The sequence below is a fragment of the Bufo gargarizans genome, chromosome 5 (genome assembly GCF_014858855.1).
Source record: "Bufo gargarizans isolate SCDJY-AF-19 chromosome 5, ASM1485885v1, whole genome shotgun sequence".
Taxonomy (NCBI): Eukaryota; Metazoa; Chordata; class Amphibia; order Anura; family Bufonidae; genus Bufo; species Bufo gargarizans.
Genome location: NC_058084.1, coordinates 273395573 through 273409718, shown reverse-complemented (window position 1 = coordinate 273409718; position 14146 = coordinate 273395573). Strand labels below are relative to the sequence as shown.

At 39.5% G+C, this 14146-nt stretch overlaps 1 protein-coding gene across 2 annotated transcripts in view; it reads left to right on the top strand.

Moving 5' to 3' along the window:
- LOC122939661 (dynein axonemal heavy chain 5-like) overlaps positions 1-14146 on the top strand; it is a 337492-nt gene that overhangs the window by 101216 nt on the left and 222130 nt on the right. For both annotated transcript variants that reach the window (XM_044295816.1, XM_044295814.1), the window contains exons 13-18: positions 1012-1193; positions 3244-3363; positions 8525-8726; positions 10516-10611; positions 12286-12459; positions 13920-14009. In XM_044295816.1, the coding sequence (XP_044151751.1) occupies positions 1012-1193; positions 3244-3363; positions 8525-8726; positions 10516-10611; positions 12286-12459; positions 13920-14009 (864 nt within the window). The remainder of the gene's footprint in view (positions 1-1011; positions 1194-3243; positions 3364-8524; positions 8727-10515; positions 10612-12285; positions 12460-13919; positions 14010-14146) is intronic.

Below are 14146 nucleotides of genomic sequence, written 5' to 3'. Positions count from 1 at the left end.
ATAAAAAAATAGAACATGTCCTATTCTTGTCCGCAATTGCGGACAAGAAAAGGCATTTTCTATGAGAGTGCCGGCGATGTGCGGTCCGCAAAATGCGGAACACACATTGCCGGTGTCCGTGTTTTGCGGATCCGCAAAACATATACGGACGTGTGAATGGACCCTAACTGGGCTGTATGCACTTTCTCTGCTGCTCTGGACAAACAATAGCAGTCCTGTGTCTGTGCAGGGCATTTAGCTGCTGCTTCCCTAGTGTCAATCTGATAAGTCCCTCTCTATGTATTTATGGACTCACCAGTGTATCGGGGACACAGCAGCCTTTTCGTCAGCTCAACAAGAGAAGACGGGGTTCAGATCTTCTTAGAACCTTCAGCATTTTATTCTGCGTGCTCAGATTTACCTGAGGGCAGAGTGACCCACTGCCCAAACAACCTGCCGGGAAGATTATCAGCTCGGGCCTGTTGTAATTCCTGATTATTTTACTGAAATGGCTATGGTTGGATAATAGATATGTTGAAAGCGTAACTGCCATTCTATTTTTATATGTGTAATGTATAGGGGTAGTGATACTGACCATTTTTGTAATATACTTTAATTACTGAAATCCTACATTTCTATTACAAAAAGAGCTGCAAAGTGGCCGATTTTGAGCCTTAGCAACGCTCCTCTGTCTTCTGTTTACATAACTGTGGAGACTTGCTAACACTGGCTGTTATGTAAACAGAAGACATAGGAGCGCTGCTAAGGCTCAAAATGGGCCACTTTACAGCTATTTTTCTAATAGAAATGTATGATTTCAGTAATTAACGTATATTACGAAAATGGTCAGCATCACTGCAACTACACATTACACAAATAAAAATAAAGAATGACAGTTACACTTTAAGTTTAAATTTTTGTAGTCTGTAGTATGTTGGATTTTTTAAAAAACTGATGATGGGTAAAGTGTTGATAAATATAGGGCAAATTTTCCAGTGCACCATAAATGAATTTATGCTTTTAAATGTTCAGGCTACAATGGTAGAACACATTCCAAGTCTGATGAACAGCATCCGTATGATCTACAGTACATCCCAGTATTATAATACTTCAGAGCATATGACGTCCCTCTTCCTAAAAGTCACCAACCAAATTGTGACCACATGCAAGAATTATCTGAACCAGGGGGTTGTTAAGATCTGGGATCTTGACAGGTAAAGTATGGACACCTTTAAATAGTAATCTACTGCAACTGAATCTCATAATTATTGCCTTGTGGCACTGGCGCCAAAATAGTTTTCCCACAAAATGCAGTATAGTCTACAGGCAGCATATTGCAGAGCAGGAGGAGCGGAGCAGACTGATGTATAGTTTTATGGGAAAAGATTCAGTAATACTTTTCATTTATACAGTTAAAGTTGCTTTTTCTGAGTTCAGTTGTACTTGGAGCTGTCTTATCGGTGATTGATAGCGGTCTCTGTGTAAGTGTGTATACAGAGATAGCTGTCAGTCACTGGTAAGATGGCCTTGTGTACAACTGAGCTCAGAAAGAGCATAGATTTAAAAGATTAAATTACGAGTTTTCCCACAAAATTATATATCAATCTGCTCAGTTTATCCAGCCCTATAACATGCTGTCTGCAGACTGCACTGCATTTCATGGTCATGGGTCTTCTTTAACACCACAGTATAAAGCCCTTTGGGGGTAATTTATCAAACTGGTGTGCAATCAATCAGATTCCACCTTTAATCTTGGACAGCTCCTTTGGAAAATAAAAGGAGCAATCTGATTGGTTGCTGTGGCCGACTAAGCCAGTTCTACTTTGCACCAGTTTGATAAATGACCCTCTTTGTGCAGTAATTTTGACATAGCAGTACCCATGTTCAGCTATGTACATAGAAGGCTGGGGGCCTCATAGCAGGGTTCACTGTGGTGTCGGATTGTGCCACCCAAGACAAAAAGGCTTGGTGTTTGTTTCCTCCTCTAGGCCGTTTGTTTGCTAATAATACACGTGTCAAAGGGCGCTAACCCATCAAAGGCTCTGCTCTCTCCAGCGTCCTTTATGAGCTACATGGTCTGCCTTTATGGCATGCATGCTGTAGCCTACATGAGTTAACTGTTACATACACTACTAATTCAAATTGCTTCCCAGACAATACCACACATTATAGCACCCATGTAGCTGATACAGGATATGTTCATACGTGACACATACACTGCAGATTTTTTTTATCACAGAATTGTGAGCTGAAAATCTGCAGAGTATTATCAAATCTCATCAGCATTTTGCAGAAAATATCTCTATTAAAAATTGATGTCAAATGTAGATTTTAAATCCACCGTATTTATTTATCCCTGTATTCATGCATCAGTTAAAGGGGTTTTCCAGGATTTTGATACTGATGACCTAGCCTTAGGATGTGATCGGTGGAGGTCCGATACCAGAGACTACCGCTGATCATCTGTTTAAAAACACACCAGCGCTTCTGTGAGCGCCATAGCCTTCTCCGCGCTTACTAAGCACAGCGCCGTATAATGGCTGTGCTTGGTATAGGGCTCAGGCCCATTGAAGTTAATGGGACTGAGTGCAATACCATGCACAGCCCCGCTATACACTGTTCGTCGCTGTGCATGGTAAGCATGGAGAAGGCCGCATCGCTTGCAGGAGTGCCAGTGCCTTCTCAAACAGCTGATTGGCAGGGGTACCAGGAGTCTGGCCCCCACCGATCAGATACTGTATCAAAATCTTGAATTTAGGTCCCTTGTGGTTGAACCCTAGCAGGTCTGATGCTATTTTCCTGCATAGATATACCAATATAATTTGATTTCAGAACTGATACAATATATGATAGAATATAGTTGTGCTGTATAGACACTGGAAACTGTAGTACTCATGGTGATGCCCTTAAACTGTAGTACTCATGATGATGCCCTTAAACTGTAGTACTCATGATGATGCCCTTAAACTGTAGTACTCATGGTGATGCCCTTAAACTGTAGTACTCATGATGATGCCCTTAAACTGTAGTACTCATGATGATGCCCTTAAACTGTACTACTCATGGTGATGCCCTTAAACTGTAGTACTCATGGTGATGCCCTTAAACTGTAGCTGTGCTCATACTAGACAGTGCTTCACTTGCTCTATTAGATTTTATTTTTCTGAACTCCTGGAATTAAAACAATTTGAAGGAAATTAGTCACCTATTACTAAGCTTATTCTCATTCCATAATTGTAGTGATATAATCTATACATTTTTTAGGGAAGAGCTTCTGAAGAGGATCCGTGAATGTGTGTACCTGAATGAACAGTATCAAGCTTCTTTCCACAAGGTGAAGGAGAAACTAAAGGAAACTCCAAATGAGAGACAGTTCGAATTCAGGTAAAAATTTACAAATATTTTTTTGCTGAAATATTTATGCAATCATACAAAAACGTGGATCCAATGTGTGCATTATTTTTGAGACAACTAGTTTTAGTTTTTTAAACCTGTCATAGCCATAGAAAATCACCCCCCCATTGTTGATGTCATGTAATTCCATAAACCTAATGTTTATAGCTTGTGTGTCTATGTCCAGACTTTCCCAATAGTTTTTACTATAATTAAAGGGAACCTGTCACCATGAAATTGCAATGTAAGCTAAAGGCTGCATGTTATGGAGCTAGCAGAAAATATTCAGTATAACTTGTAAATCATTCACTTAAATTCCTTCTCATTCTCAACTTTGACATCAAGGAGGCGTCATATCAGTGATTGACAGGTCACTCTGTATGCACATTCATAGAGGGAAGGCTGGCAGTCACTGATGGGACCTCCTCCTTGACTTCAGAAGCCCAGAATGAGCAGGAATATAACATAGTAACTAAGGCCGAAAAAATACATCTGTCCATCCAGTTCGGCCTGTTATCCTGCAAGTTGATCCAGAGGAAGGCAAAAAAAAAAACCCTGTGAGGTAGAAGCCAATTTTCCCCACTTTAGGGGAATAAAAATTCCTTCCCGACTCCAATCAGGCAATCAGAATAACTCCCTGGATCAACGACCCCTTTCTAGTAGCTATATCCTGTAATATTATTACGCTCCAGAAATACATCCAGGCCCCTCTTGAATTCCTTTATTGTACTCACCATCACCACCTCCTCAGGCAGAGAGTTCCATAGTCTCACTGCTCTTACCATAAAGAATCCTCTTCTATGTTTGTGTACAAACCTTCTTTCCTCCAGACACAGAGGATGTCCCTTCGTCACAGTCACAGTCCTGGGTATAAATAGATGATGGGATAGATCTCTGTACTGACCCCTTTTATATTTATACATATTAATTAGATCTCCCCTCAGTCATCTTTTTTTCTAAAGTGAATAGCCCTAATTTTGATAATCTTTCAGGGTACTGTAGTTGCCCCATTCCAGTTATTACTTTAGTTGCCCTCCTCTGGACCTTCTCCAGCTCTGCTATGTCTGCCTTGTTTACAGGAGCCCAGAACTGTACACCGTACTCCATGTGTGGTCTGACTAATGATTTGTAAAGTGGTAGGATGTTCTTATCACGGGCATCTATGCCCCTTCTGATGCAACCCATTATCTTATTGGCCTTGGCAGCAGCTGCCTGACACTGGTTTTTGCAGCTTAGTTTGCTGTTTATTAAAATTCCTAGATCCTTTTCCATGTCATATAAATGTAGAAAATAGAAGTTTTACTGAATCTTTTCCCACAAAACTTATCAGTCTGCTCAGCATCTCCTGATACCTGCAACTGAAACACAGTGTTCAATACGACAGGTTCCCTTTAATGATTGGATTGAAGGAAAGTTTGATTTGTGTTGATACCTCTGCACTGAAACATCCATTGAGTCCACATCATAATTTAAGGGCATCTGTCAGTAGATCTATACCAGTGAAACTGGCTGACCTGTTGCATGTGCGCTTGGCAGCTGAAGGCATTTGTGTTGGTATCACCTTCATTGCTCCTAGAGGCTCATTTGCATATATTAAAACATAATTTTCTCAGTAATGCAGGCAGATATGAACATGGGACAAACACAGGTGCCTTCAGCTGCGAAGCGCACATGTAACAGTTCAGTCATTTTTATGGGTACAAATATGCTGACAGATGCCCTTTAACCGCTTAAGGACCCATGACGTACATGTACGTCATATCTTTGCGGGACTTAAAGGCCCATGACGGACATGTACTTAATGGGGATTGGGTGGGTGCAGGAGCTGTGCCCACCCGATCAGCGGCAGGGGTCCGACAGTCACTGATAGCCGAACCCCTGCTGAATGCGCTGGCATTGGTTAAAATCACAGATGCCGGCGCATTAACCCTAAATGTGCCGCGGTTAGTGCGATGTTGAGCGGGGATCGGAGCTGCCATCGGGTCACTGTGCTGCTGTGACGTGGACCCGATGGCATGGAAGGCAGCCCGATGCCTTCCTTAGGCATCGGGGCTGCCTTCCGGTGGAGAGCCTGTGAGATCCAGCCCCCTGGATCTCACAGGCAGGAAGCTGTATGAGTAATACACACTGTATTACTCATACAGTCAATGCATTCCAATACAGAAGTATTGGAATGCATTGTAAAGGGGACCAGACCCCCAAAAGTTGAATTCCCAAAGTGGGCCAAAAAAAAAAGTTAAAAAATAGTTGAAACTATAAAAGTTTTCCCCCAAAAAGTTTCAAGTAAAAAAAACTAAAAAACTAATTTTCCCAAAATATATATATTTTTTTTGAAGTAGACATATTAGGTATCGCCGCGTCCTGATTGTCCGGCTCTATAAACATATCACATGACCTAACCCCTCAGATGAACACCGTAAAAAAATAAAAACAAAAACTGTGCTAAATAAACCATTTTTTTGTCACCTTACATCACTAAAAGTACAAAACCAAGTGATCAAAAAGGCTTATGCACGCCACAATAGTACCAATCTAATCGTCATCTCATCCCGCAAAAAATGAGACTCTAGCTAAGACAATCGCCCATAAAATTAAAAAAACTATGGCTCAGAATTTGGAGACACTAAAACATTGTTTTTTGGTTTTAAAAAATGCTGTTATTGTGTAAAACTTAAGTAAATAAAAAAAGTATACATATTAGGTATTGCCGCGTCCATAAGAACCTGCTCTATAAAAATATCACATGCCCTAACCCTTCAGGTGAACACTGTTAAAAAAACAAAACAAAAAAAATGTGTAAAAAAAAGTGTCATAGCAAGCGATGAAAAAGTCATATGCACCCCAATATAGTGCCAATTAAACCGTCATCTCATCCTGCAAAAATGGTACCCTACCTAAGATAATCGCCCAAAAACTGAAAAAACTATGGCTCTCAGACTATGGAGACACTAAAACATGATTTTTTTTTGTTTAAAAAATGAAATCATTGTGTAAAACTTACATAAATAAAAAAAAGTAGACATATTAGGTATCTCCGCGTCTGTAATAACCTGATCTATAAAAATATCACATGACCTAACCCCACAGGTGAATACCGTAAAAAAAAAATAACAACGGTGTAAGGTGATGTTTTGTCACCTTACGTCACCTTACATCACAAAAAGTGTAATAGCAAGCGATCAAAAAGTTATATGCACCCTATAATAGTACCAATCACAAAACACCTAAAGGGTGTAACAAAGTTTGTAAAATAAGTTTTGTATACCTTGAGGGGTGTAGTTTCTAAAATGGGGTCACTTTTTGGAAGTTTCTACTCTAGGGATGCATCAGGGGGGCTTCAAATGGGACATGGTGTAAAAAAAAACAGTCCAGCAAAATCTGCCTTCCAAAACCCGTATGGCATTCTTTTCCTTCTGCGCCCTGCCGTGTGCCCATACAGCAGTTTACAACCACATATGGGGTGTTTCTGTAAACTACAGAATCAGGTCCATAAATATTGAGTTTTGTTTTGCTGTTAACCCTTGCTTTGTAACTGGAAAAAAAAAATAGATTAAAAAGGTAAATCTGCCCAAAAAGTGAAATTCTGAAACTTCATCTCTATTTTCCATAAATTCTTGTGGAAAACCTAAAGGGTTAACAAAGTTTGTAAATTCAGTTTTGTATACCGTGAGGGGTGTAGTTTCTAAAATGGGGTCACCTTTTTGGAGTTTCTATTCTGGGGGTGCATCAGGAGGGCTTCAAATGGGATATGGGGTCAAAAAACCAGTCTAGCAAAATCTGCCTCCCAAAAACCATATGGCATTCCTTTCCTTTTGCACCCTGCCGTGTGCCCCTACAGCAGTTTACTACCACATGGGGGTGTTTCTGTAAACTACAGAATCAGGGCAATAAATATTGAGTTTTGTTTGGCTGTTAACCCTTGCTTTATTAGTGGAAAACAATTTATTAAAATGGAAAATCTGCCATAAAAGTGAAATTCTGAAATGTCATCTCGATTTTCCATTAATTCTTGTGGAACATCTAAAGGGTAAACAAAGTTTGTAAAATCAGTTTTAAATACATTGAGGGATGTAGTTTCTAAAATGGGGTCATTTTTGGGTGGTTTCTATTATTTAAGCCTTACAAAGAGACTTCAGACCTGGACTGGTCCTTAAAAAGTGGGTTTTGGAAATTTTCTGAAAAATGTTAAGATTTGCTTCTAAACCTTCTAATGTCCATAAAAAAATAAAATGACATTCACAAAATGATCCAAGCATGAAGTAGACATATGGGGAATGTAAAGTAATAACTATTTTTGGAGGTGTTACTATCTATTGAATGAAATTTGGAAATTTTTATCTATTGAATGAAATTTGGAAATTTTTCAAAAACCTTTGTAAACTTGCCATTTTTTTATAAATAAAAAAACATTTTTTACTACATTTTACCACTGTCATGAAGTACAATATGTGACTCTAAAACAATCTCAGAATGGGCTGGATAAGTAAAAGCATTTTAAAGTTATCACCACATAAAGTGACACATGTCAGATATGCAAAAAATGGCCTTAAAGTTAGAGTCTATGGGAGTGCATAAAATATGCAGGGAGGAAAGAATATGAATGATGGTATATCATCTGGAATCCGTGCATAATCCAGAGCCAGAATACTGACGGATTTCAATACACTGTGAAAGATGCCTTCCATTGTATATGTACAGTGGAGGTCCAGAAGGGGTTGATAATTTTTTTCCTTGCTTCCCAATACATTGTATGGAACATTAAATGGTGCCATAAGAAAGTACAACTTTTCCTGTAAAAATGAGTCCTCATGTAGCTATCTGAACAGAAAAATAAAAATGCAAAAATGGAAAGTCATGAAGTGGTTAATATTTCCTCATTAATTTAGTATATTACCTAATTTAGCATCATGACTTTTGCATTTGTGTCCTTATTTTCCTCAGGATTAAAAAGAGCAAAAAGCTATACCGGTAATTCTTTCATCTATTAAATTGCAGTCCAAACGATTAATATAGTCTTTCGCAGGAGAGAAGTATTAATTGAATAGGATTTCAATAATCTAGTTTCCGAATTGTAAAAGCTATTAAATTCCTAATTGTACAGAAGTGCATTTTAATGTGCCTATAAATCGTCACTTTCTTTCTGTAATTTCAGTGAAAACTATATATTTGGGAAACTGGACACATTCTGTAAGCGCCTTGAAAAGATATCAGATATGAGCAATGTTTTGGAAAGTCTGGCTGATCTTCAGAACATAAGAATTGAAGGGATTGAAAAGATCAATATTCGATATCAGACAATTGTCGCTAACACTAAGTCCAAGACCTATGATGTTCTTGATCATCGGAAACAAGAAGTGAGTAGCACCATGCGAAGTGCAGGAAAAAGAGCCACTGCCCTGAAATTATTAGAATTGTAGATGTAGAAACATTTCTTTGGATCTCCCTGTGGAGTGGCAAATATGGTGCTAAAATTATCAGTGTAATGGAGGGGCGTACACAGATCTCATAGCAAAACAGTATGGGCCCCCTGCCCCATCCAGTTTTCCAGTACGCATGCAACAATCACTCCCAAGCAAACCGAAGCCCCAGATTTCTGATGAATTTATGTTTTTATTTCATTAGGCGGACAAAAGTTTGATTGCAAAAAATTGTAATAAAAAAAAGGTGTTGGAAAAAGTGGGATAGGAATAGGAAAAAGGGGAATAGGTGCTTCAGAAATATGGCACGCTTTTCATTTTAACTTTTTATGTAAAGACAGTTAAATATACACAAAACCATGAAATGAGTCAAACATTTTCAACTAGAAAACAAAAGCTGACACGCAGGTCAAAGTGAGAGTCGGACACAACTAAGTTATCAAAGTAACATACAGCATGATAGAAATCTTATTTCACAAGAGACGCGTCTCTCAAGAGTGTGCAATCATGTCACAAATTCTAAGCAAGGTAAAGCTAAGAAACAGGTTCAAACCAAAGTAGATATCATATAGATGATTAGAAAGAAAATGGCCCATGGCCCATCTGTTACTGAGAGTGGCAAGGTGTTTAGCATCTGGTTCCCTTCCTTAGGGGTTACCTCTTTGCATTTCCCATGGGTCATTGCCAATAAGTCTCCATACCATGGAGCACTTCCAGTAAGTCTCAGTACAGGACTAGTACCTTTAAGGTGATTCAGCACTCTGCCAGGGCACCGCACCCAGAATCCTATTCTGTACACTGAGCAGATAAAGGAGTATTGCGAGTGGTTAGGAGCATGCAAGGTTATCAAAGTAAATAGATACCCATTAATATAGCAGAATAAAATAATAAATCGGCCATGATGGTCAGGATGGGAAGAAATTGTGAAAAAAATGCATACACCTGCTTTCTAAGTTGCAGGAGTAGCATGTTTTATATAAGGAAACAGACAGCTTTTAGCAGATGTGTTTCTTTATAGTAAAGACCTTTTAAAAGGGGGTATGAAGACCTCTTACATTATATTATATGATCTTTATAACCATCTAATACTTGCAAAAGCATGTCATGAACTCCTCATGGAGCAAATACGTACATTCCAGTTTGGAGTTCTGGCAGGTCAAGTATGATCCACCCTTAGAAATAATCACCTTAACAGGGAACCCCCATCTATGTTGTCCCCTAGGATCCATGTAACGGGAATATGGTACTCATTTTGAGAACCAGATTTCTAAATGTATTCACACCAGACAGCTGGCAAAAATACAAATCTGCTTCTATTCTATTACAAAGCTGACTGCCTGCAGCCACCACAAGGAGGAGCTCAGTAAGAATGTATACAGTTACCATTCAGTGCTGGGCCCCCTTTTCAACAGACCCCTAGCAGTTGTGTGGCCTGCCACCATTGAAGGTATGCCACTGGTGTAATGGACTATCTTCATGATCATTTATCAAAGAAATGAACTTTGTGAGTCTCCGTTTAATCTGCTGCTCATCAAAAGGAACACAAGATGGCATACGATGTCAAGAAATTCCACTCAATAAATTGATTTGAATGACTTGCTAAGGAAGAATTAAAATGAAAACCCCAATTTATATGGGAGTTTCCCTTTGATGGGTTTTCGCTAGCATGCAATACACTGTGTAGCTCTGTTTTATGTTTGACTTATCTTTCTTTTATTTATTTTAGTTTGATAAGGATTATGTGGAATTCAAGAATCAGATAGAAGGTCTTTACCAATCTCTTCAGGGATTTGTGGATTCCTGGTTTGAAAAGCCATTGACTGTAAGTGTGCTGTATTCTAAAACGCATAGAAAATACAAGTCTTGTATACAGAGAAAATACAAGGATACTTGACAACAGTCCACATAACTAATCTGATGGCTAGTTAAAGAAGATCTGCCTCCTTTACTATTACACCAAACTGCATCAAAAAACATTGCGGCAATTACTAAGGGCTGGCTCAGCTGTGTTCCTGCAGGTTGCACACCCCCTCCTTGTTGCCTCTTCCTACCCTTGTCTACAGTAACTAACAGCCACCAAGTGGCATAGTTTCAGTGAGGGCACCTTACTATGGTGATGGATCGGCTATAAAACCAGTATGTGGCTGTGTTTACACATTACTTGGGCTAACAAACAGGCTACATCAATATTTGGATGTTTGGTTTGAATTGTCCATTTACGGATATGTCATCACCACTCCTGACAGTCCTGTTTTAATAGCTGCATGCACTCACCATGTAATAACAATTCTGGAGCATCTATTCTTATGCCTCTATGTTCTGCCAGTCCTCTATTATTTCTACTAGAAGTTATGAATGACTTGCTAGCAGTCTGCAGTAAGGGTACAGAGGATGGTAACAAGTTGGGGGGGGGGTGTACCTGCACAGTCTGACACCAGCAGTACTGATTGGATAGAGTCAGACTGTGCAGGGACACACCTCCAGATGGTAACACCCCTCTCTACCTTCACTGCAGACTGCTAGCAATTCATTCATAACTTTTAGTAGAAATAATAAAGGAATGACACAACATAAAGCCATAAGACTAGATGCTTCAGAATTGTTATTACATGGGGAATGCATGAAGCTATTACCACAGGCATGTCAGGAGAGGTAACAGGTCTGCTTTTAGTGTGATTATAGTGATTGTCACACAAACATTATTAAGCAGGTCACATTCGTTTTCTGACAAATGAGCCACTCTTGCACTTCGCTCAGGGGAGAGTAGGGAGCCCCCCTACACATAATGCCGTTTCCAGGATTTAAAAAGCCTGGAATTTTATAAAATAACCATTATGCATTTGGCACATCCCTTGCTGCTCCAGCGCCACTGCTGTGTTGGTCCTGCCAACTTTTGTTTACTTGTCCTGTAGTAATTATGACATGTATATCTACATAACTGCTACAGACAATCAGTGGTCTTTTGCCTTATATGCAAGCAGCACTGCTTAGGCAAGTGATTGGCTGCAGCGGTCACATGCATGTTTGGCACATAATCTGTGCAGCAACGTATACAAAATACAGACAGTACAATCAGAGTGGCAGTGCTGGTGTAGCGGGGGATTTCCCAGGTGAGTAATGATTATCTGTTTTATTTTTTCACATTCCTTGCATTTAGTTGATTTTTTAGAAGATACTAGGCAACTCCTTTAAAATTAAATTGTAAGGCAATGCCTTTAAAATTGAGTTAGGCCTACTTTTGTTTTATGTGTATGACTAGTTTCACCTCACCTTTATAAATACATATTATGCAGTATTACAATTTTTTTCACTTGTGAATATGCCTGAAAACAGCATATTATCTGAAACAAACTATCCTGCCTGTTCAGCACTTTTCCCTGTCTGCCCCCCCCCCCCCTCATTACATTGTGACATGAGCATTTAGATCAAACCTCAAATGTAGCTTAGTCGGTTTTGTATTCATACTACATCATTTTTTCCCTCTTTGATAATTAAGACTGAGCAAATGGTGAATCTGTTGGTGAAATTTGAAAGAATTGGAAACGACCACCTTGACTTTGGGGAAAAATATATGATAGTCATACAGAGATACAGCCGTGACTTGGATATGGTCCGGAAACTGTACCAGAAGCATAAAGATAGTCCTCCAACACCCCGAAATGTTCCCCCGGTAAGTAAACGTATTTCTACTTTACAGATTTCTAATGGGCTACATACATTTGATCCTGGCTTACCCAGACTGCACCCTGATATGCCTGATTATGCATACATTCCATTTTGGGAGTATGACTGTACTGTCATGTCATGTACGCTACCATAATAGCACGTGACACGAGCGTGACTGCAAGGGGTTAATTTGCTCCTCTCACTCGATCTTGTGCTCACCTTTTAACTCGGCCTGAAAATTGAGCATAAGTCACACCCCAACACAGCCCACACACCCCAGATCCATGCTCTCCAGCAATCAGACAACAATACACACTATGCCTCCATCTCAGTCTCAAGTCTTTTGCAGCCTCCACAAGGTTTTCCTCCAGGATTGCCTTGTATTTAGCTCCATCCATCTTCCCATCAACTCTGACCAGCTTCCCTGTCCGTGCAGAAAAAAAGCATCCCCACAGCATGATGCTGCCACCACCATGTTCCACAGTGGGGATGGTGTGTTCAGGGTGATGTGCAGTGTTAGTTTTTCGTCACACATAGCATTTTGCATTTAGGCCACAAAGATCAACTGACCAGAGCACCTTCTTCCAGATGTTTGCTGTGCCTCCTACGTGATTGGTTGCAAACTGCAAATGGGACTTTGTATGGCTTGCTTTCAAAAATGGCTTTTTTCTTGCTACTCTTCCATAAAGGCCAGATTTGTAGAGTACACAACTTATAGTTGTCCTGTCTACAGATTCTCCCACCTGACCTGTGGATCTCTGCAGCTCCTCCAGAGTGACCAGGCTTTGTGGCTGCTTCTCTAATTAGTGCTCTCCTTGTCTAGGCTGTCAGTTTAGGTGGATGGCCATCTCTTGGTAGATTTACAGCTGTACCAAACTCCTTCCATTTTCAGATGATGGCTTTAACAGTACTCTGTGAGATGTTCAGAGCTTGGGATATTTTTTATAACACAACCCTGCTTTACACTTCTTCACAACTTTATCGCTGACCTGTCTGGTGTGTTCTTTGGTTTTCAAGATGCTGTTTGATCACTAAATGTTCTCAAAACTAACAAACCTCTGAGGCCTTCACAGAGCAGCTATAGTTCTACTGAGAATAAATCACACAAAGGTGGCTGAATGCAAATGCACACCACATTTTACAGATTTTTATTTATTAAAAAGTTTGAAAACTATGTATTATTTTCTTTTCACTTCACATATACTTGCAACTTTGTGTTGGTTTATCACATAAAATCACTATAAAATAATTTTTTAAAGATTGGGGTAGTTCAAGGGGTATGAATACTTTTTCAAGGCACTGTATATACATCCATGTGACCTTTTCATGACATGGCACTTTACATATACTTTGCTGGTTTTGATACAAAAAGAACAGGTGTTATTTGCTATTTCTTGAATTTAAATGTATTTTTGCTACAGTATTGGAAAAGTGGTGTACAATTATCTTTATCTCCAACTGTAGATAACAGGGAAAATCATGTGGGCTCGGCAGCTCTACCGAAAAATTGACCAGCCAATGAGATTTCTCAAAACAAAATCGGAGCTTTTACAGGTTAGTAGTACATTATTTCCATCTTGAAGCTAAAGTTGATATGAAACTACCTGCTACTTCTCCCCGGGCATGTTAGATAAATATATAGTATAACAGACCTGATGGAGAAAGGGTGCACTTGTGGACAATAAAATGTG